Genomic DNA, 25,522 nt, shown 5'->3' with positions numbered 1-25,522 from the left:
AACCAATCTTTCTAAAAATGTTTCCCGTAACAAATTCCCTTAAATTAATCAGTTTGAACGTAGACAGCTAGGTATGTTGATCCCTTGTGTATCTTAAAATAAAATCACTGGTCTAAAACAGAGGCTCGGAAAACTTGACTCTTGTAGCTAGCGGTAGGAACTGGGCGGCCCTGGACTGCTTCTCCTGAAGGAGCGCCATGGGAACACCTGGCACCCACCTGGGTAGGTTTGCCCTACCATCTACAGCTGAAGTCTCAGGCAGTCGTTCCTGTCTCTTGCTGTCACCACAATGACTTCTGTGACCTTGCCTTGAGGCAAGAAGGTTCTGCATGGACTGTCCAACACGGTTCATGTACGTATACTTTGTCACTGGCACGTATCTGGATTTCGGGTAGTTCATCATTATTCTAAAACTCCAATGCCTCAGACTGAATTGTTGACACCTCTAACACCCATGGTAAAATCATGCATCCAGGTAGGAAAATGCCATCACTGTGTCACCAACAAACCATGGCCCATTTACTTCAGACACAAACCATCCCGCAATTTATTTTCCATCCTACCAGGTTTTATCAATGATTCACATTCATCACTCTCATTTATACAGCAAGTACTTTTGAAGTTCTGTGCTGGGCACAGTTTATGCATTTAAGCCCAGCAGTAACATAACTCTTCCTCTGTTATCTACCCACCGGGGACTGCACTGTGTAAACAGGTTAAGTCAAATATGCGTGAAGCTAGCCACATCCACTCAGCTGAAAGAAACAGTCCAAGGGCCTTCTTTTTGATGAGGGCACCACAGACAAATCCTGATGTCTTTTCAAGCAGTTAGATTTATCCAGAAATGCAGAAGGTCAGGAGGGTGAATTTCTGCTAAGCAGAAATAGGGAGGACAGAAGGGGTGACTTCATCCCAAATCAGAATCTATTTTGGGAAAGAAACAACTAAAAGACAAAGCATAGCTGAACGACCAAATCCCACGTCCAGGGAACCATCGGTCACCCTGGGAGTTAAGTCGGGCTCCGGTCTTCTAGCTGATAAGAAGAAAGGAAACCATGCTGAAGTCAGACCTGAGTGAGCAGTACCAACAAAGACTGCAACCGTTGCACTTTTCTGTATCTGTTCTTAAGCACAGCAATCGATTTCTTACGCTCTTCACTTCCCTTGGGTAAACTGTTTCTGCTTTTACCTCAAAGCCCGTCTACTACTTACAGCAATTTCATGGGCACTAGCAAAAGCACAGGCATCCTATTCCCCAGCAAATGGCAGTTCTGCAGCGGGTAACATGTCATGTTGCCCTTTGCCAACACGGGCCACCAGCACACTGGTAACATGAGATGCTAGTGAGGAAGAGGGGAGCGAGGCAGAGACATCTCCTACCAGCAAATATTAGCCAGGATTTGTGTCTCATGCATCCAGGCACTAGGACAAGGGCTGTGTCTTGCAGTCTCAGGAATGTGAACATGGGCTTCCATCCCACGCGGTATTTCAAGAGAACTCAAAGGGCAGCTGTTAACTAAAATGAGAAAGAAACACTGTAGGCATTCCCTTTCTGATACGTGTGTTAGGACATTCTCTAAGGTAGGAGGCTGAAATTTGCAGGTTCGATCTGCAGCAATAGCTGGAGGAAGCTACCTAGAAGTTTGTTTATTTTAAATCCCATTGAGAACTAGGTAGTAGATTGGGTAGTTTATTTAACCAGAAAGGATACTTGCAGAATCTGATACACAAAAAATGTGTCGCGAAGAGGAACAAGCTGACTGAAGGCCACCTGACTTGCTTCAGCCTGACATAGTGGGGAAACTGTAAGCCATGACTGCCACTGTGCTATCAACAAATTCAGAAGTCCTTCTGGAAAATAGTTTATTTTAGTTTATATACCTCAGTACACTACTGTGGTTACACTGCTTCACCTGCAGGGACTGGAGGTGTCTCGTATTGGGTCCGTCAATTGCCCAGTGCAGAAAGTTTCAGGAATGATTCGCCTGGCAACATGCAGGAAAGCACAAAGCAGAGAATGATGTGCAGGAGCAACAGGAGTGAATCGAGCTCTCCCGAGGGGCAGGTGGATGCAGAGCGAGCCAAGAGCTTACGGGTAAAGATTACGGGGCAGGCCAACACGGGGGCACTGCTGTGGGTGCTCGCTACAGGCCACCTGATCTGGAAGAGGAAGTCAACCAGTCACAAGGCCCACGGTCACAGGCCCTGGTTCTCACGGGGGACTTCAACCACCCTGACCCCTCCTGGGAAGACAACACAGCCAGGCTCACGCAGCCCAGGAGGTTCCTGCACAGCGCCGATGACAACTTTTTGACGCAGGTGATGGAGGAGCCACCGAGGCGAGGTCTGCTGCTGGCCCTTGGACTCACAAACGAAGAAGGGTGGGCGGGGGTGTGAAGGCTGGAGGCAGCCTCGGCTGCGTGACCACGAGATGGTGGAGTTCAGGATCCTGCGTGGAGGAAGCAGGGCAACATGTAGGATTGCAGCCCTGGACTGCAGGAGAGCTAACTCTGGCCTCCTCAAGGACCTATTTGGAGGAATCCCATGGGTTAGGGACTTACGTAGGGGGAACCAAGAGAGAGTGGGCTAATATTCAAGCATCGCCTTCTCCAAGCTCAAGAGGTGCATCCCCATGAGTAAGAAATCGAGCAAAGGGGGCGGGAGGCTTGCATGGATGCACAAGGAGCTTCTAGCAAAACTCAATCAGGAGAAGAAAGTTTACGGGATGTGGAAAAAGGGATGGGCCCCTTGGGAGGAATATAAAAACATTGTCAGAACATGCAGGGAGGCAATGAGGAAGACTAAGGTCCACTTGGAATTGAATCTGGTGAGGTAATTCAAAGACAGCAGGAAGGGATTCTGTAAGTACATCAGCACGAAAAGGATGATGAGGGAGAACGTGGACCTGCTGCTGAATGAGGTGGGTGCCCTGGTGACAAAGGACACAGAGAAGGCAGAGTTACCAAATGCCTTCCTTGCTTCAGTCTTTACCCCAAGGCTGGCCCTCAGGTTTCCCACACCTGAGCAAGAGACAAAGTTTAGAGAAAGGCAGACTTTCCCCTGGTCGAAGAGGATCACATTAAGAGATCACTTAATCAAACCTGACATCCACAAATCCACGGGCCCCGATGGGATGCACCCCCAAATGCTGAGGGAGCTGGCAGATGTTGCTGCTAAGCCTCTCTCCATCATCTTTGAAAGGCCATGGAGAACAGGAGAGGCGCCTGAGGACTGGAAGAAAGACAGTGTTACTCCAGTCTTCAAAATGGGCAAGAAAGAGGACCCAGGAAACCACTGGCTGGTCAGCCTCACCTCCATCCCTGGAAAGGTGATGGAACAGCTCATCCTGGAGGTCAGCTCTATGTGTGTGGATGCCACAGAGTTGAGCAGAGAGGAACCCATGAAGTTCCACAAAGGCAAGTGCAAGGTCCTGCACCTGGGGAGGAACAACCCCATGCACCAGTACAGGCTGGGGCTGACCTGCTGGAAGGCAGCTCTGCGGAGAAGGACCTGGGAGCCCTGGCGGGCAGCAGGTTGCCCATGGGCCAGCAGCATGCCCTGGTGGCCAAGGAGGCCAGTGGACCCTGGGGGGCATCGGGAGGAGCGTGGCCAGCAGGTCGAGGGAGGTTCTCCTGCCTCTATGCTCTGCCTGGTGAGGCTGCACCTGGAGTGCTGTGTCCAGTGCTGGGCTCCCCAGTTCCAGAGAGACAGGGAACTACTGGGGAGGGGCCAGCGCGGGGCTGCAAAGAGGATGAGGGGACTGGAGCATCTCCCTTCTGAGGGAAGGCTGAGGGAGCTGGGGCTGTTTAGCCCGGAGAAGAGAAGACTGAGAGGGGATCTTACCAATGCGTGCAAATACCTCAAGGTTGAGCGTCAAGAGGACGGGGCCAGGCTCTTTTCAGCAGTGCCCTGTGACAGGACAAGGGGCAACGGGCACAAACTGCAGCACAAGGAGTTCCACCTGAATATGAGGAAAAACTTCTTTACCCTGAGGGTGACCAAACACTGGCACAGGCTGCCTAGAGGCTGTGGAGTCTCCTTGCCTGGACACACTCAAAACCCACCTGCACACCATTCTGTGCAACCCGCTCTGGGTGAAGTTGCTTTAGCAGGGGTTGGACTAGATGATCTCCAGAGGTCCCTTCCCACCCTGACCATTCTGTGACTCTGTGAATAAGCACTTAACTACTGAGTAGTTCATCTAGCCTATTTTAGAGACCCTGCTTTAGGGAGAGAGTAAATGCAGCCTGCACGCACCTATCTCCCCCACTGACTGTGAAGGGAATCTAAAGCAGTACTGCAGATACATACAGATAGCTGCCTAAGTCACGTCAGATGAAATCTTACACTAAAAATGTATTTGCACCCCTTTGCATAGACCTGCTTTGGAAATGTGTCTTGGAAATAACTAGATCAAGTGTTCTGGATTTTACACTTTTCTATGTTTAATACCTAAGAACAGACGTATAATTTGACAGTGTGGATTTATCTCACATGTTGAGACATGTGCTATGATCAGATTGCTTTGGGTTTAAATCCTTGTTTTCACCATGAAGCAATGAATGTAGAATTTAGATCAGGACGTGGATCAAATCATCCATTCTCCCTTGGGTTACAAAAAAATGCTAATTGAGTTTGTCTTTTTCTTGTAGAAAAGCTCAGACTATCAATGCAACTTTTTCCTATAATTCGTTTAGTGTTTCAAAGTGACTAACTTCCTTTCTTTCAACAGGTGTCAGCTCAGAAGAGACACTTTTGTGAGCCTGTTCGCTACCTTTCGCTTCACAGACTAAACACTGTGTGACAAAGCTCAGTTTCACAGTAAGTAACTAATATCTTGCGTGCATCCTTATTGACAGTTTTGAAAAGCTCCATTTATTTGATTTCTCTACTCTAAAACTGCCTCAGCAAACCCACTCTCTAAAGAGCAGGAAACAGCATCATAATTTAGAAGGAGTACAGAGAAGATCTTCAATCAAAATAAGACAAAAGTAGTGCCTCTCAACAAAGCTTTTGATCTAAGCCTAGGATCACGAGACTAATGTGTTTTGATAGCACAAGTTGAACTCCAATTGTCAAGCTGACATTTTCAAGAATAAATACATTCCTAATAGAGGCAGCTGATGTGGCCATACCTCTGGCAGAAGGCAATCAATCCATCTGGCACTTGGCCTCCTGCCTGATCATAACAACTTGTTATAAAGCACAGGCTCCATTTACAGAGTTTCTGAGTCAATAGGGCTTGACCCTGGGATTTCTCCCATAAGCTACAAATAATCAGGATGATTTACTATTAGGTTTAATGTTTTCCATACAGCAGCAGAAGCCTTTTACAATCTTTTTCCATCTAAAACCCACAAAAGTTCACTAGAAACAGTTTGCTACTTTCTGTAACAATATGACACCGTCTAATAGAAAGACATAACGGTCTGAAGTCCACTAGCTATGCCACCTAATATATTAGCTACTTAGAGAACAATTTGCAGAACGAAGAGACATAATTTAGAGGTTTGAAGTGTAGCATTTGAATGAATGTGTCGGGGCAAATAAGGTCCTTGACTGATGAGGATAAATTAAAATGAACGTTCTGCTTTGAAAAAAAAAAATCAACTGAAATTTAAGAATAAATCATAGAATAAGAATTTATCTTCTTGGAATGAGTTCTGATTTTTCAAAGGAGAACTATTTCAAGACATGAAGAAAAGAGTAAGCTGTGAGTTCAGGCAATAACTTAAAATGTACACAAAAGAAATCATATTGCACCCTCAGGACATTCTTTTAGTTTCCAGAATATCTTTTTTTTTTTAACCTTCCTCAGAAAAATGAAAATTTTATATTCTAGGAATACAGAAAAGGAGCTCTACGGTGAATGCATTCAAAATCTTATAGAAAACACAACTGTTATTTTGGAAAGAAAATATTTGAAGACATTAAGTCCTTGACCAAGAAAAGACCACCAAACACCATGCGCAAAGTACTCATGCTAGAACAGCAGCAATCATCAAACCATTCCCTCAGGGGTATTTCTGTTTTGTTTTGTGGGTTTTTTTTACTTCTTTAATATTTTCAAGAGCAGAAGAAATGGAAGAAAACCAGCAAATGGTCTTTCCGTAACAGAAAAGACAGGATTTATCTCTTAAGTCTTTGAATTATCTGAGAAGAAAAGCACTGTACAAATAATCGAAAGTGAGTAGTGGTTCACGGTCCTTAAATAATGTGATGCTTTAAAACAACTCTGCTATCAGACAGGACCCAAAACCTTTAAGGAAGCTCAAGAGAATCTTAAACCTGAAACACTTAGAATAATTTCTCAGCTTCCCAAAATTATGTGCCTTGTACTTGGCATTTTTTTCAGACTCAGGTTTATCCAACTAGCCCAAGTCTGAGGAGGATTTCAAGGACCACGTGTGTTGATCCCAGTACCTCTGACTGTAACAGTTTACTGAATTTTTCATGCTTGCCAAATTAATGACTGAATGATTAATCATATTTTTAATGTCAAAAATGTATGTATGAGCTTTGTATTGTCCAAGCCTCGTTAAGAGTAGTTCCAAAACTGCAACATTCCATACCACATCAACATATATTTAACCAAATCTATTTCTGAATCACAGAATTAAATTTTGTATGAAATAACTTGGAGCTTTCTATAACAAAATACTGTAAGGATTGTGCAAACTTGCTCTTTTTCTACCTGTTAGCAAAATTACATGCTCTATCTACAGAAGTCTTTTAACTACTTTCCCAGAAAGATAAAATGAAGTACAGATTACTCTCAAAACCAGCCATTTATGCTTGGATGATTTCTTCTGGAGTTTAGCCAGTATCTCTTAAAAAAAAATAAAAAAATCACACATTTGTTATGTGAGTCACGATCTAACCAGCAAAAGGCAACATGAGAATGAAGAAAATGTTTCATGAAGTTATTTTTTAATGCAACTTTCTCCTCTAGATTTTTAATTCAATTTTTACAAGTTTAAATGCTTTAAGTGACTTAGCAGCTAGACATTTCTAAGTATTCTCTGACCAACATAAGTAGCTTCCTAATGACTGTTTTAACAAAACTCTTCTGATATTTCCATAAAAAAAATTACAAAACCTGAGCTGACTTCTGATTATTTTTAAATTAGACCTACTGCCATCTTTAGCTTTTATTACTGTACAGTGAAATAGTAATTATTCTGAAATTATTTTAGTATATAATAGCCTCCCACATATTCTATTTAAATACCTATTAATGAATTCCTTTAATGTGCCAAACATTGAATCCATCTTTTTGGGTTCTCTCATTTAAATAGCATAGATACAAGTTTTTCAATGACAGTAACACCATGTCTTCAAGGTAGCAGTATAATACAATTAATTCACGTATCTCAAAAAGAGCGGGGAAAATAAAATCTTTCACATTACTTACACCATTGTAACTGACCCATTATTTACAGAAAACCTTTCCCGAAGTGTCATTTCACTACTGTTCTTGACGATTTGTGAGCTTATTACATTTCATTCTTCCATCCAAAGTTCACAATACTCGACATTTAGACAGGAGGACTAGATACATTTCCCTGGAACTGTCAGACAAATCTCATTGTTGGAATATGTCCTGAATAGTGATTCACCTGCAAATGAAAGCTCACAATTCAATATAACACCACCTAATATGAGACACTGATTAATTCTTTTAAGATCACATAATAAAAAAGGTGAACAGAAATTCACTTTATGTCATTACAATGAGAATTCATCATGCTTTTCAATTCAAAAGCATCACAGGCCTCATAAATTTGCTGGAGTTTAAATCTGGTGCCAAAACTCCAGTGCATGAACAGTATTTTGCCTTCACTGGAAGAATCTGATTCCAGGAAATCTTTTCTCCCTCCTTCTCCACCTTGTTCTCCCCTACTTTGCTGAATTATTCAGCTAGTTAAATCTAGCTATGTCAGAGAAGAAGATGGGTGGACAAAAGGCCAACACAGATAGCCCAAACCACATAGTTATGTCAGTAAACATCTGTTTTCTTGCTAGTATAGCATATTTCATTTGGGGAACTTGCATAAATTAAAGAAGCAAACAAAGGTTTCAGTTGGTGTAACGTTCATTTCTCCTCAGGAATACATATGACTGAAGCCATCACAAGAAATGCTTTCCTCCATAAATGAGGTCTTAATTTTTTTAATCTCCCTAAGAAGAAACCATAATTATAGCCCTCCTAGATCAACATCTTTCATTCTTGCAACATTACAGATACTTTTCCTTGCATTTCTGCTTTTCTTAACAACTTCACTGACCGAGCCAAGAACTTCCAATATAGTCTCTGGATCAGTTAAATACACTTAGCCTTTTAGATTCTGGACAAAACCCATGCCATTCATATTGCTTATCATCTAAATAACCCACTGAAAACAGCTTATTTAGATCTTCATTCCCCTAATCAAGCATGACAGACACTTTCTCTTCTACAAATCACATTACAAAAAATCTTTGTAAAGATGCTGCCTTTCTCAGCTCAGAGTTTAAGCTGAATTAATTGTTGTTTTTCTATTCCACCTGGCATTCTAGCATTTTCCTTCCTCATTCTCTTTATTGCAACAAGGTTTACAAACCAAGAAGAAGCATTCATAAATTAGAGATTTTTTTTAAACATTAAAAATAAAAACCAAGATCACAGCATGTTTCATTGTAATGTCAGGAAGAGAGATCCTGAAGATTTGTGAAGCCATGGCATCACAGAATTACACTTTCAAAGCTACATCACCAAAACCAAACAGCAGACTATTTTCTACGGACCATCATATACCAGGTGCACCATGAACCCACAAAGAAAGAAATCATGAAAAAAAAAAAATATCAAGACTCATCTGCCACAATATCACAAATAGTTATGATGACTGAATGGATGTGCAGAAAGTTGAGATCTATTTTAAACCTCACTAATTACAAACTAGTTTTTAAACATATGCAAAGGAAAGGATCAGCTTTTTTTGCAGGAAATTTGAGAGACAAAAATAAATTTTCTAGCATGGTGTGAGAAGAATATGGTTTGTTTTCTCACAGTCTGACTCCTTAAACTCAAAAAAATCTCCCAAATAATCTATTCCAAGCCATTCTAAATGGCTAGCTAGTGGACCAGACATATTTGATAGGCAGAGATTAATCTGAATATCTAATGAAAGTGGAAAATTGAAAATTATTATGGGTAACTGCAAAAGATGAAGCCACCTGAGCAGCACAAAAGAACACAACAGTAGCCAAGGATGCAAGTAAGCAGAATTTTGCTTGGATTTTTTTTTTCTTTCAAGGAATTTCTTTCAAGATTCAAGGAATCTTGCACCTTGAAATCACAAGTTCAAATATAAAGTGGCTTGAAAGATAATGAGAGATAAATTGTTTGTCTCCGTTTCAATCCTAGTGGAAAATGGGCACTTATTAAAATCTTCATCATGTGTATCACTGACTGACAATTTTATTTGAAGCCTCAGGAAGGAGACCTGTGATTGAAAAGTCTGAGAAGAGAAATTGATCTTCAGAAATGACTCCTATACAGTGGAGAGAGAGCACACTGGCAGGATAATGTACTGAGCCATACAAGTTTTGTGGGCAATACCAAAAATAATTTAAGAACAACTGCAGCAGAGCTGACTTTCCATTGTATATATTTTTATGCTAATCTTACATAATGCATTTGGTGCTGATGGGCATTACAAAGATGAGTGCTCTAAATATATCTGAACATGACAGACAGATGATGCTCCTCAGCCTCTATCTCCATCCATTACATTCACTAAAAATAGAATATTAAATTACAGACAGGGTTGGTTGCACTGGCATCCAGAAAGGTGTCATCTGAGTTGGCTCAAAGAATTATTTGGCTATCTGAAGAAAGTGCTGAACTCTTGAAAAGAGTTAATATCCAGGAGTTTCCTTGCACGCATCCAGCAGTATTTGGAGTTGCCAACTGGCCACAACACCACAGATAACTGTGCTCTTTTCAAGTACTAAAACTCTGGTAGAAACACCAAATGTTATTTGAAAATGAGTCAAGTATGGCTGACAAGCATTACAGATAGAAAAACATGTTTAGGAAAACGTATCTTTCGAAGCTCTGGCAATCTAAGAAAATCTTAAAACCAAAAGCAATGTTACTATAGAAGAAATCAGCATCTCCTAACTTTTGCCTTAGAGATTTACTTACATCAGAAGTAAGAAAGTATGAATTCCAGTTGCAAGAAAAAAATTACCCCAATCTGTCAGCATTTTAAGCTTCCTCTTGAACAGATTTTGCATACCGCTCTCATTCAGTCTCATTCACATATTGGCTACACCCATAGCAGTAAATTCAACCGTGCCAGGATTAAACAGGTTCCTGGATCTGGCACGTGACCATCTGTACCCCTGAACTGTTAGCACAGTCACCAGCAAGTTTTGGCCAGCAACTAGTTTCCCATATAATCTCCAGCCACGGCCCGGGAGAGGCAGTACTGCAGAGACGACCCTCAGAGGGTGCTGGCAGGCAGCCCCCTGCTTTGGGGAAGGGGAGCCCTTCCCAGCTGTGAGGCCGGCTGTCCCGTGCCCGACGGCCGTAGTGCCCAGGAACATCACCAGGCACCTTTCACCGGCTTCATGGATGTTACTGGAGACTGAGACAGCTAGGATGGTAAATTAAGTCCTGAGTGTCAGTCACAAACATTTATTGACCTTGTGCTCTCAGCGGAGCAAGGCAGGCATTAACATTAACATAAACATCAGGGGAGCAGCGTGGAGCGGCTTCACACACAGCCTCTCTGCAGCAAAACCAGACGCGTTTTGCTGATCCTTGAAGTGAGGCCAACGCTAATCGGAACGAGCCTCAATGATAAAAATTGGCCTTCAAACTGACGAGACCAAGCTCATTTACATACTTATATTTACTTTTCTGAGGCCAGTTATATGTTTCTCTTTCCACACCCATACTCTGTTTCAAAAGCAAATCCAGGCCATTCTGGGGACAAGCAGTAAGTGACTGGGATGTATCAGCATTTGACTCTGACAGAGGGGTGGAAACAACAAGTTACTGGTTTTCCACTTCTTATGCTTTTTTGGCATTTACTTTCTTAAACAATAATGCTCTACAAACATCTGTCATCAAGTACATGTTACCGACCGTTGTGACAGATAATAATCCTTTACAATAACACAGTTACACTACTCAGTGCCAGTTAATTGAAAAGCAGACCTCAGTAACCACTCAGAATAAAGTTTAGAAATAATGTATATTAGTTCTAATGACAGAAATTTTCTGTCAGTCACCTTACATTTAAACATGAATCCAATCAAATACTCAGAGTTGTTTCACAACTGAAATCCCATTTCTCCATCGCATTAAAAAACAGTATCAGGCTAACTCAAAACTTTCCAGTTACTTCTGAAGAATCTTTTAGTATTTGGCTGAGTACCTGTACGTTACTGCTTAATAGTCCTACTCTGGTACTCTGTGACTGCTGCATATTGTAAACCATGTATATAACATTACACAACTCAGACATTAACTTTACTAAATGTAAATAAATCTCAATATACTACTGAGATCCAGAATAGTGAGAAAGAGGCTGCCTACTCTCTATCACAGATATCAGCTGATGCTGCCTTTTCCCTCAAAACAACCCAAAATGTAAAAACCTCATTCACCAAAGAAAATCCATACAAATTTCTTCATGTCCCAAGTGTACAGTGGTCCATTGCTTTTGGGATCAAAACAGTGAGTTCTCTCTCATTTTGCCTTTTGGTGTGTCCAGTACCAGAGGTCTTTAATTTGTGAATCAACGTCCTGCCGTTGGAGGATATATGACAATTATTTGAACCTTGGTGTGGGGACCCCAGTTTTTGAGGCACTTATGTCTTCTCTTTAATCTTTAACTTCAAAATTCACTTCTATTACTGGGTCCTTAGCATTTTAACTTTGAAATACATAAAATACACCAAGTGTTACCTTATGTTTTCTTAAGAAGGTCGGGGAAGAATTCTTCAAAACACCAGGAAGGACTGTGCTCTCTGTACAGTGCATAAAAATTTCCAAGTGGCTTACACTATACAAACCTGATAATCAGGAAATCCTACAACCATTGCCTAGGGTAAAACCCTAATGAGAAGCCAAGCCTCTACCATGAGCTGTGGGCAAAGGACAGAGTAGTAGCTCTCGCAGAGCACTGCCCACAGCCTGTGTTTTGGCCTCCACCTCATTCATCCACTACTATAAGATGCAGATCACAAGTCCAACCACATTTAGTTAAGGGAAAAAGAAAAGATTAAAATTCTGTTTCCTTCCTCCCTCATTACACCCACTTCTGCTTCTCCATCTTCTGAGTGCTTCCTCTTTATGATTGCTCACAAGTCTGACAGTGGGAAAGATCTCCATTATATCATCTCTCTGCAGCCTCTTGTCTGTTGGAAAGATCCCTTTTTTTAGACAAACTTTTCTGAAACATTTTACGCCATAAAATACAATATTCCATATTTAGGAACCTTTCCAGTCACAGGCAGGCACAGCTCCCACTGATTTTAGCCTTATCTACGCTAACCTCAGGATAAAGCTGCCTCAAGTGATATGGCCACGCAGATTCTTGCTTTGTCTGTATTTCAAGAAGACATGAGATGGCTCTGCTTGTGCTCCACCCTGAATGAGAGCCCTGTGCTCAGCAAGGTGCCACGGCTGAGATGGTCACCCTGGCTTGCAGTGGAGCTAAATGTGCTCTGCCATCTGGAAGCAGAGTGAGTCTGTGTTTGCCTAGATCACATAATCATACCGTTATGCATCCACATATAAAAATGTTTTTTAAGATAGTTTGATCCACCAGACATTGCCAGCATAATCACCTTGACCTGCTCTGAAAAGCAAGTGGGCAACCTGATTTTTACAATTCTGCCTCTGCAAACTACTCTTTGCTTGTTTATTGGCCAAAAGATACCAGGCCAGTTTGTCTCTGACAGTGATGCCTTATGCTGGGAGGAGGCAGCAACAAACAGCCTCCACAAGACAAGACAGGAAGGACTGATGTGGGACTCTGACTGCAATTAATAACGACAGTCTGACAGGATGACTGTAACTGTAAGGAGGAAACTAGTAGAGGTCTCCAGGTTCAAAAAGTAGGAGAATCACATCTTTTCTAAACAACTGCATTTTCATGTTCCCAGCACAACACATTTCATCTATGTGCACTTGGTGGGTGTGTTAGTGTATTTCAATCCACCCACATGCCAAGCTGAACAGAAATAGCACGAAAGTAAAAGAACATACAGTACTTAAATTCAGGTAACTGAAATCATCACTCTAAAAGTGGAAAGAATGCAACAAAACCCCCAACAATAAATACTGTTCAAAATAGTCCTGTGCTGGGAAGGGAACAGACTAGATGACCAAATGCGGCCCTTCCATCTTCAGTCTCTACAAGGACAAAGGATCTTGCAATTTATTTTTCTGCTTGCTGTCAAAAGTACGCATCTTGTAAACTTTCAGAGCTTTTAACCCTACGTTTCATTACTTGTCTCCACAAGACATCCAGTTCTAAGTATCAGTAAGACGAATAGCTCTATCAACAGGCAAACCAAAACACAGTAATACCAAAGTTTCAAGAAAGAGATTTCTAATTATGAGAGAAATCACAACATTTCAAGGGCATTTTAAATTCAGCTCAGTAAATGACAAAATTACAGGTAATCAACGGGGGAAATGCAGTTTAGTCTCACTTCCAATCAACAGGTGACTATCATTTTCATTTTTATATAAATAAATCAGAAACTGGTTTAAAGTAATAAATGAACAGAATCAAACATTAAACACCTCGGCAATCAACCAGGCATCTTTTCCAAAACTGGACACCCAAACCTTATTCACTTCTTATTATGGAAGATTACTGCAGAGTATTACCTTAGAGCAGTGGTCTTCAAAGAGGGGTGCATGCACCACGTGGGCTATGCAAGGCAATCCATGGGAGTGCAGGAAGAAAATATCAAAACTTCAATAGTATGTGTATGTAATTTATAAATGAATAAATACACATATAATGGGGGTGCATGCTCAGAAAGTTTATACTGATAGGGTTGCATGATCATAAAAATTTAGAGACCACTGCCCTAGTGGTTTCTGCCATGCAATTGCTGCTGCCGTGTCAAAGCCATCTAATGAAGATGTTGGTGAGATACAAGCTCTCTTCTACATCTCAACTATCAGTTATACAAATGGGAAAAAATTTCTCTAGGAGGCAGATTTGTGAGCACCTATCTTTTGTGTAGTAGCATGGATTCTCAAAAAAAACCAAGATTACTCAACTTTTTCTTTGTTTTCAGGAAATGCAACTTCAGTGGTTTCTCATTAATTTCCTCCCTCCACCGCACTTATTGTCAGCATTTGATGAAAGATAATTTTCCTTACGTGGCCAGTTAAACACGAACACAACATGTTATGTGTGTCTATCAAGACGGGTTATTTAAGGTATTTGGAAATGGGAATGGATGACCCCTCTGGAAAATTCTTAAATCAAGGAGAAAAGTTAGTGTTCTTTTTTATCTGGGCTACCTCACTTGTATAAAAAAGCGGCTAGTGAACAAAATCCTACTCAGTAAGCAGTCATATGTGCAAATGCAGATTAGGGAAATTTTGCTCTTATCCAAAATACAGTGATCAGATTTGTTAATCTCTGTTCTAATCTGGAATGAGAAGAATGGAAAACTTGCCATTTCTGTAATCATTACGAAGATGTTTGGGCTGCCTGATTTAGGGAAAATCTGAATAAGAGTCAAAATAATAACAGCAGAGAGAAAATATGCCAAGCATCCCTCCTCAGCATCACCTAACAGAAGACAGGATGGGTGGTGAGGTTGAAAGGTAATACTCCTAAATTAACAGAAATTTTTATTTTTTAATGTAGTGCAATGTATAATTATCCCTTCAAACTCTGTATAGTAAGAACATCTGCAATCACACTGAGTGAAATTAGGACAGTAATTCTGAATGCTTCATGGCATACACCAACCACAGCAAGCATCAGGCAAGGGGTTAGCTAAAGATTCATCCAACAGCAGAACGGATCTACCTACTGCTCACGGAGGGATATTTATATCTTCTCTGAAATCATCTGAACTGGTTGAAATATGAATAGGTCTCAGGCACAGCAGTGGCTAGTTCTTGGTGTGGGGAAAGCTGAAAACCAAAAGCCAGCAATATGCAAGGTAACAAGAAACAAAAACATACATTTTGGGTTCACAGGAAGAGGCTATTTTTTCTTATTTGTTTTTGCTTTAGTACTGTATGTACAGACTACTAGATGCTGCTTTAACTTAAAGGTAATATCTTTGAGTCTTGAATAACATATTTCTTGTTATTTGTCCTATCTAAAGCTAACTGGAGAAACAGTGATGAAATCTTAGTGAATTGCAATTGCTTTTTTTGGTGAAATTGAATAAATAAAACCCCTGACATCAAAATGTCTTAACATTTTTAGGCGTGCCCATTTCAGTTTTTCACCATTCACATCTACCTGCAATATTACAACATTAAAAATAACAATTTCTAACGACCCTTAAAAGCCCCCCTCAACCTTTCTTCACTGACAATTCTGAGATTCTTTTGTTTACTTTTAATTTGGAGGAGAACTGAATTGTGTATTCCTCCAGGAAATTAAATTTCCATCTTTAGCACTGCTCTATATAGCTATCAGAAATGAAACATCTGAGCGGAAATGTTACATGGTCACCCTCCTCAGCTTTAGAAAGCTATCGTTGGAGGCTGGATTGCAAGATTGAATTAAGATTGCATTCTTGGCTACACCACTAAAACGTAATGAAACAGTGCTGTCTGACATAGCTCTTGTTCTACACGTGGTACACATTTCAGGCTCAATCTGCCTGCCCCAAAATAGGTACAAAAGAACAGTTAAGACGTTCTAGATTATATCCACGGGGCTGGCAAGCATGGCACAGGGCAAGTGGGAGAGCCATGCCCTTCTGGAGAGGCAGCTGGAGGCTAGGCATGGTATTTTAGCACTCTAAAGATGGCGATACACACCTATGCCTCTGCCAACAGTGTCGAGCCCTTCCAGTTTATCGTTTTGTAACATGTCTATCAGTAAGGAAAGGGAAGGGAAAAAAAAGTTTAAAAGTGTACCTGTTTATATTGTTTACAACTTGTGGGTATATTCTTGAAGGACATTCATGTTCATTCTGCCAGTTTGACTAATTCTGTCACTTAGTTTTTCAAAGTTTCAGGTTTTACTTTCAGTTGTCAAATTCGAGAGGTTCAGGGGCTCAGGCTCCCTCTTTACGCCCACATTCTTTTAGTTTCAGGTCAGCTAATACAAACCCACAAATCATATACCTGTCAGCTTATTTCTACATATACTTTTTTTCAGGGTTTCTTAAGAATTTGCCAGCTGGCTTACCACAACATGATGTATGCTTTAGAAGAAGCCACTGGCCCCATTCAAACCCTAACAGAGATGCTGAGCACAACAGACCCTGGTCCTTTCACAGTTACAGCTAATACGTCTTTTTTTTTTCCAGTTGAATGCCACTATTTGACAATGCACTCCATGACAGACAAGAGACACAAGTGTAGTATTTTGTACTCATGATGACTCTTGTGACCTACTAAAAATCCTGATTTCACTCATGAGCAAATTTCACTCTGAAATTATGAAGCCATGATTTGGTATCTTTAAAAGGAAGACCCAACTTAAGCACTATGCTCTAAATATATAGCAAAATCATGTAAACATATATTTTTATTTTAAAAATTTAAACAATCTTTATGATCTTATTGAGTGCTTCACCTATGTTCCTTTTCTATGCACTGGTTTGCAAACTTCCAATGCAATTAATCCAACAGCCATGGCAAACAAGGTACGTGTTATTGAATTTCATTTAAAGCTATGCAGAGATAGCAAGTGTATGAAAGGTAAACAGACTCTATTCTTACTTAACTGCTACAATGTTTTGTAGCCAATTGTTACAAAAAACTGTTAGCAAGTATCTCTTTAAATGAACCATACAGTAAATTAATCTCAATGGAGTCTGAGTTTGCTCTCAGAATTATTGTCCCAAGTGAAAATCTTGTTTACAAATACAAGTAGTTAGCAATTTCTTGTGGGTCTGTATATTGCAAAATTAATTAAAATATCTTCATAAGAAAAGAATCAAAAATTCAGCAGCAGACTTCTTGAGAAAGTTGTTGACCTTAAAAATTATTAATTTTTTTCATATGACTGTACTAACTATTTCCTTTTTTGGGATCCTTACCCAAAGGATAAGGCTTTGAGGTTCCTTCCTCTATTCAGTTTAACACTAGGTAACAGTGCATGGCAAAAGTCTGGAAGCAGTGACAAATGCAAACAAAACTAGGGTCAGTTAAATACACGGCAAATAATAAATACACAGAAAAAATGCCCAAAATTTGTTGCAAACAGTGAAAAAAATTATTTGAATAGACCAGATTTTAATACCATAAAGGTGATGTATCATGTCACCGATGGTATATCAAATTTTGGTAAATATTAAACTGAAACCAATTGTCTTCATTTTACTTAACAACCACCATTTTCATGGGTTTTTTATAAAAAAATTAATATGGCAAATTCAATTTGGAGTTGTACAGACAAATTTTACGGCTATCGATAAACTGTTTATGTGAAGGCAGGATTTAACTGAAAACCTTTCCAAACACAAGCCAATTTGAAGTTTTTTGTCTACCTAGCTTGCTTTACTGTTATGTTGTAAAACTACAAAACCCAAAACATTGTACACAGAAACCCATAAATTTTTAGAAATTTAAAATTACTTACAAGCTGCTCAGACTTTACACCATAGAGCTGAACAGTCTTTGCCACATTTTTTGCCACAGCTAAACTCAGGTCTTGATCAACAGCAGCCACATTTAGCTCACTGGAAGCAAAGATTACAAATCTTAATTAATAACTAAACAGTGCTGTATTTAATTGATAAAGAATTAACTACGAATACCTAGTTAGATGGCATGTCTAGAGAGAGTAACACATACAACCAAATTTTTCTAAGCACCGTAATTCAGTTTACAATTTAACAAGTCATTTGGGAATTTTATGTGCAGTGTTCCTATTCTATTAAAAATGAGCAAAGTTTAGGAATGACACTTCAGTATGAAATCACTATTAGTAAGCCATTCAAAAATATTGACTGCAATTAACTACATTCAAGCTTTGGCAGCAGCCTTCAAACATTACAGGTGAACACACAGTCATTCAACTCTGGAATTACATGAGCTGTGCAGAAATACCCAGGGGACGCCTTAGCTTGACACAACTAATAAGCTGTGTTTTAAGCAATCCTTTGTAGTAACAGAGGCCCCAAAGGAATGACGGGGAACAAATGGAAGAAGGAAAAGAATTCCAAATAATTTTCACTATTTCTTGTTTGTGGAACCCCCCAGATCTCCATCAGCTGGGGCTGCATTCATGAATGTTCTTACTGAAAACAGACAAGCACTAGGACCGCCGTGTTGCTAGTGATGAGATGAACCCCTCCCAAGAACTGAAGAGCCACCGGGCACCCTGACATAGCAATAACCTGCTCCAAGAACTCTGCAAGGCCCCAGACACCATTAACTAAAGGTCACTCTGGAAAACTCTGCTGAAATTTCTGATTTTCATGCCATTTTCCCTTCTCCTCTGCAAAGAGCAAAATAACATCAGCAACCACACCAATAGGCATGTTCTGAGCATCTGCAACTCCCAGTCACAAGCGCAGTGTCGGTATTTAGTATCACACACACACACACCCTCACATGCTGTGAATACTGTCCATCATTTTCAGACTATATTAAACAAAGTAGTCCTTACCAAAACTTCATGAGGGAAAACATACCACTGGTAATTTAAGCATCTCATTTTACAAATTCTACCTGGAGCAGTCATCTTTATCTAACGTCCTGCTGTTTTCACTCCAACAGAATATTTACATCAGGCATTATCACTTGCAGCCAACTATCATTTTGCCTTTGACACAGTCAGAATAATTAATATATGAGGCCTTTACAATATGTGTGAAGTTTCTCTTCCTGATAGTTTATAAGCCTGGACAGTAAAACTTAAATTAAAATTTCAGTTATTCCAGAAAAACAAAATACAGAGAATAAATAACAAATAGCAAGATTTATAATAAATTATAAATAAAGAGGCGATTAGCCCACTGTGTTTAGCATGAGTGCAGCCTCCCCTTGACTGCTGTGTGCGGTTCTGGGCCCCGCAATTTCAGAAGGACGTCGAGTTGCTGGAATGTGCCCAGAGGAGGGCAACAAAGCTGGTGAAAGGGCCGGAAGGCATGTCCCGTGGGGAGCGGCTGGGGACTGTGGGTTTGTCTAGTTTGGAGAAAAGGAGGCTGCGGGGCGACCTCATTGCTCCCTACAGCTCCCCGAGGACGGGGAGGTGGAGAGGGAGGTGCTGAGCGCTTCTCCCTGGGATCCAGTGAGAGGACACGTGGGAACGGTCCAAAGCTGCGCCGGGGAGGTTCAGACTTGACGTTAGGAAGCTTTTCTTTACTGAGAGGGTGGTCAGACCCTGGGACAGGCTTCCTGGAGAGGTGGTTGATGCCCCAAGCCTGTCAGTGTTGAAGAGGCATTTGGACAATGTCCGTAATAACACGCTTTAGGTTTTGGTCAGCCCTGAACTGGTCAGGCAGCTGGACAAGATGACCGCTGTAGGTCCCCTCCAACTGAAATATTCTCTTCTCCTCTCCTCTTAACCCTGACTTAATATTTACACTAACCAGTTTTATAACTAAAGAGTAATCAAACTTCTACTGATAAGGAAGTGTCATTTCTAAAATTTTAACTTATGAGAAAAGACATGCTGAAGATTACATTTTGCAAGGTATTGTATGTGCATACCTGGCTATAGTTTTAATGATGCTGTCAAGCTCGTCAGAAGAGGGTGGATTCCGACCTCCAGGAGGGAAGACAAGATTGATAGGGTCAAAGAGTCGAGATAAGGATTTTGACAAATAAGCAGCTTCATATTGTTGCAGTGAATCTTTCAAGGCTTTTTCTGGACTGTGGACATAAGACAAAATTACTACATTTTAAATTATATGGTAACATTGAATCTTCCCAGACCATACAAACTTTGCAGTATTGAAACTGGTTTTTCTCTCTGCTCTTTCAACATATGCACCTGAATAATTTTAACACCTTGCTTTTCATTTGAAGCAACTAGTCAAGGGAGCCGTTCTGTACAGTTCAATACAGTACTTAGCACTTTCTGTAAGACCTATGTGGAATCCTTAATTCAAGGCGTTCTTGAGACAAACAGTACTAAAAACATCTGCAAAATATCAGGAAGATATCCAAAATTGCAGTGAAAGACCTTTTCCACATAGTTAATGAGCAGATAGCTTGTACTCGGGGTTATATTTTTCAAAAAATATATTTCCTGGTATACATATGCATACAGGAAGATTCAAATAGAAAGACTTCTAAAATTTACCCTTAACAAGCTTCAGTCTTTAGTGTTTCTATTTGTGAAAATGAGCACTTTCAAACATTTTACCTAATTGTCAGAAGTCTGGTGAACTTTTTACTTTGCTTTCATTGAAGTAAATGATAAGTCTCCCACTGACTGCTCAGGAACATATTTAAGCCAATACAAATCTCACATAAAATACTTTATCTTACAGAAGTCTAGAAGTCCTAATAGACTTGATGACCGTGTTTCCATTTGATCTTTCTGATATCTACCACTCAGATCATGTTTATTCTATGATGTATAAATATAAAAACTGTGAATCATAACAAACTGAGCATTTGTCACACTCCAATGATTGCTGTATCATTAAGAGAAAGCTACTGCTGTAATTGCAACACACACAAAACTGAATTTTCATCATTCTGCTTTTCTTTTTCTCACCCAAAGAGACAAAAAGATAAAACTAGTTCCAAAGTCAGGGACTTGTGTGAAAGACATGACAATCCAAGACTGTTAATTATATAACCTAATGAAAATCCTACAGCTCAAAAATAGTATTAAAGCAGTAACTGCTGGAGGAAAAACAAAGCCTTCAAAATTTTTCCGCTCTGACTAAGTTCTTAAAAATACTGTTCTCTTGCAGGGTGTAAAGCTTTGCATTTTATTGCCTTAGAGTTCATAATACATACTCATAATCTTGGGTTTTCTGCATGAATATGTCCTGTGTATCTTCTTCCATTTGTTGCAGTTCAGCAAAGAGATCAGCAGTTCCACTTGTGTTAAAATTCCTCTGAATATTTTGACTGTATTGTTGCAGGCGCTTCCACAAGTCATTATAAAGCCTCAGTAATTTAGGGTATTCTCCTTCAAAAGCTTGTTTTAAAAACATAGAGGCTGCAAAATAAAGCAGTAAGCAATATGCTTTATTTTTATGCTAAGTTCAAAACAATTTTTTGATTCATATAAACAATCTGTATTCTTGCATTTACATCAACAACTTGTATACAATGTTACCCTATCTTTAATATTAATAATGTCATATTTCTAATTAACTTCAAAGTTGCATGAACTATCACACTAAATACAGTGGACAAAGCACCAACACAAAATCCACAGCTGAAAGACTGGACATGAAAAACTTATTTTGCACAATAAAGATACTACTCATGGTAGTGAAACGTCTGGTATCAAACTTAATTATTCCTACTATCATTCATTTAAGGCCAAAGCATGATTAGAACTCCCTAAATCTAGAAATTTTCAAACAATAGCTTGATGGGGTAAAAGTGTGGGGATGTGCAACTTTGAAGATATCCATCTGAAAGACACAAAGATAACTTCTATGAGCCAAATTTTTCAGAAATCTGATGAGGGGAGCATATACTTCTACACATACTTTTTAAAACAAGGTACAAAATATGCAATTCCTAAACTTGTCAAATAAAGAAAAATCAGACGTATTTTAAGCCTTGAAAGGCTTGCCACAAGTAACAGGAAATGAAAAAAAGGTACAACTGTTCTAGCAACTGATGTTAATCTTGATCTAATATCACTCATACTTTATGGATTTCCCATTACATTAGGGGATTAACACTGTTCTTTTCATTCGTAGGTTTTTCAGGTTCCAGACATCTGTCCCATTCCCAGCCTATGCTTTCAACTGAAATATCTTCTGATTTTGAATACAGGAGGATTCACATTTATTAACAAATGCAAAGTTATTTCAGGTTACGAAGCTATGTTTATAAAAACTGTCCCAACCTCACAAAAGCAGATCATGATCTATTATCAAACTCTGTAAACTGCCAGGAATTCCTGTTTTTACACTATTTTCTGATATTGTCTGGTCTTCCTCTGATTTATATGATCCAGAGGTCTGTGAGTGGATTCAATCACTTTGAATTTATATGTTAAAAATGAACATTCTCATGTAGATGTGCCACTTAAATGAAAAAGTCTACTCACTGTAAGCACGGTTTCCCCAAAACTCAGCTGTAGCAAAGTAAAAACGTCATTCACAGTTCAAAAATCCAAATGCTCCCTCTAAACATTTATATATAAAAACTGATTAAAAATCGTAAGTAATGAAATATTTTTAATAAACTGTCAGACAAAGTACTGCTGACGAAATCTAAGAGTTCCCTTACTTCTGATATGTTGGTTAATCCCATTAACCGATGGCACAGTTTTACAGTCTTAACACTTGAGTGCTGAAAACAGGTAGCACGTGTTCAGCTTGAACATACAGGATTGCGGCAATCTACATACTGCTGTTAAAGTGGCGTGTAAGGCAAACAGCAAAATTAATATGTTTTAACACAAGATGAATACATTTTCTTTTGGGATCATCTAGTTACTTAGCAACCACTGAACATGAACCAACCAGCTAGTTCCTCAAAATTATATTGCTGCTATAAAGCCTGGAAGGGCCAAAATTTGAAGGGCCAATGAGATCACAAAGATAAATGGAAATCTTATGCACTTCATCGGTATGTACTTTATACACTGTATACAAACATGAAAGATACATTTACGAAAGCACCGAACTCACCTACAATCCAATTGCATGCTGCATTAGCATGTACTGGTAATAGTACTGTCTTACGTTTATGCATTATTTATATTTAATATTCCTCGATTGTATCTGTATTTATGTATTACATATATACAGAATATTGTGCATTGTCAGAACACCACCCATTTATCTGTATTTAGTCGAGACAATTTTGCAGAAACTCAACTTCCATTTAATAAAGGTATCAAAAAATGGCTAAAATCAGGTTTCTATAACTAATCAGTGTTTAACAAGAAAGGATTCTAAGAACTGCTCTTTAAAATCAAAATACTATTTTTGAATTTGGCAAAGGCGTTTCAGTTTGGAAAGTATAATTTATCATTCCAAACATCTTTACCTCTACATTCAATTGCAAAAATACATTGTTGTTATTAGATAATGACTACTTAATTAAGCAGAAAATATTTCTCTCTGAAAATTCAATCATAGTTTAGGAGGATCACCCTGTTTGGTTACAAAACCAAAAAAAGTTCTGAAATCACAGCCTCTTCACTGAGTGAACCACTGCTATAGTTCTAGTAGAGGAGATAATAAGCAAAGGGCTTATTGACATGAGAGATTCAAAATAACTGCAGAATACATCACAAATTGTTTATACTGAATACTTACAGTCTGTTGCTGACTGGAACTGAGAGGAAAGTGTGTGAGTCACTGCAGTCCAAAATTTGTACAAAATATCAGACTGGCCATCCTGATAGCAAGGGACAAAAGGAAGACAAGTTTCAAAACACACTCTTTGCAAATAATCTTAACCAACACAAATGCTTCCAGTCAAAGCTGTTCCACTATCACTGAGAATAAAAACTAAGTAAACAAAGTCCAAGTTTTCCTCAAGTTTAAAGCTAGAAAAAATATTGGAGAAAACAAAACCAAAAGCTTTGGTCTTCTCTCAAATGGAATATTTTCCTTCAAGTCTGAGAGAAATGCTCACAGCTCTCTAGGGGCACGAGTGTAGATTGAAGCAGCACACCTCAGGAGATGTGTTAGAAAATCTCTTTGCATTGCAGTGACCTTCACATTCTGTGGGGGTTCTCATGCTGGCTACATCACAGCAATTATTGTTGCTGCCATTACAACATGCTTGCAAACACCAGCCAGGGACCAAAACCAGCGCATGCTGTGCTGCTTCACACAGAACAGTTGCCTGTTTCTAAAAACATAAAACACATGAAAACGCAGCGAACCTCACAGTTGACTCTTCACCACCTTGTGTCAACAAGGCTTGCTGTCAGAAGAGGAAACAGGCAGCGTATTCTTACAAAGAGGACACACAAGAAACGGCAGGCTGTTCCCTTACTCCCCCCACGATCTCGCACTTACACTCAAGCATTAAAGCACGATTTTGTTTTCTGTCTTTTGCTTTCTTCCTGTCTCTGTGCTCGAGGTATAAAAAATTACCAAAGATGACAATGGGTATCCTGTCATGCCCACTAGTTAGATACTTGGAAGGCTACCCAGTGTTTTCATGGGAAGGGGAAGCTCACTCTGGACAGAACAGTTTTCTTCATTGCATGGTATACAGGTAATGTACTGACCCTACTGTATAAATCAGCCAGTTTGATCAAATCACTATAGTAATGATAATCAGCAAAAAGTGCTCAGAATGAAAAAGTGAAACAGCCAGCAGTGATGACAAATGACAGCAATTCTAAGGATATTATGCTGGCACTTGGCTGTTTCTATCCTGAATCACTCTGAAACATCCAAGGTTTTTTATCAAAGCACAACATTCACAGCAGATAAAGATGGGTTTAAGCAAAGGGCTCAACACTGAAATTGTTGTCAAAGAGGGATGCGTTTTCTCAGCTTTCCTTCTGGCACTGCCAGTGACTTCACTATGAGAAAAATGAAAAAAACCCAACCAAACAACCCTAGTACTTGTTTATAACGCAAGCCCTGTTAAAGCATCAGTTCAACTTTGGCACTCTCCAGCACCACAAAAAGGAGATTAGCTATCAAATATAAAAGTCCAGCTACACCAAATTGAATTATTACTTCAGATGACGAAGGAAGAAAGAATGAACTCTATTCACTTGCACTGGCAACAACATGCAAAGTCATGAAGGTGTTTAGAATGTCATCCATTAATCCATTAAGAGGGTACCACTGGATGCCACTTGAAGATCTGGTCACTGGAAGACTGCAAGTTCAAGCTCAAGGTTCAGTTCCAAAACTATCACCTTAAAGGACTGATACAAAACCCGAAGATCAGTCAAAGGTACACTGAGACAATAAATAAATAAATAAGGACTATCAGATAGAATGCTTTCATAAATTCTGAGATTTGATGAGGAATTTATCCAACCCTACTCTTGATCTCTAAAGATATTCAAAGAAAGATAAAAATTATGGGTCATGTTAAGAATCTAGAGAGAATATCTTTTATGCTGTTGGACTAATACTTGTAAAATGTATGAGAATTAACACAGAATACTAAAATAAACTGGGATGACAGAATGTCATTTTTGACTGCTTGAGGATCTGATGG

At 39.5% G+C, this 25,522-nt stretch overlaps 1 protein-coding gene across 1 annotated transcript in view; it reads right to left on the bottom strand.

Annotated features, from left to right (window-relative positions):
* The window catches only part of COG5 (component of oligomeric golgi complex 5), a 182,625-nt gene that overhangs the window by 27,158 nt on the left and 129,945 nt on the right, over positions 1 to 25,522 (bottom strand). Inside the window, exons 11-14 of the mRNA XM_040594563.1 lie at positions 23,644 to 23,725; positions 21,149 to 21,353; positions 19,886 to 20,047; positions 17,808 to 17,907 (exon numbers count right to left, since the gene is read on the bottom strand). Of these exons, the coding sequence (XP_040450497.1) occupies positions 17,808 to 17,907; positions 19,886 to 20,047; positions 21,149 to 21,353; positions 23,644 to 23,725 (549 nt within the window). The remainder of the gene's footprint in view (positions 1 to 17,807; positions 17,908 to 19,885; positions 20,048 to 21,148; positions 21,354 to 23,643; positions 23,726 to 25,522) is intronic.

Source organism: Falco naumanni, chromosome 5 (genome assembly GCF_017639655.2).
Source record: "Falco naumanni isolate bFalNau1 chromosome 5, bFalNau1.pat, whole genome shotgun sequence".
Classification (NCBI taxonomy): domain Eukaryota; kingdom Metazoa; phylum Chordata; class Aves; order Falconiformes; family Falconidae; genus Falco; species Falco naumanni.
The sequence above is the reverse complement of the archived record's forward strand: the minus strand, read 5'-3'. Positions and strand labels throughout refer to the sequence as shown.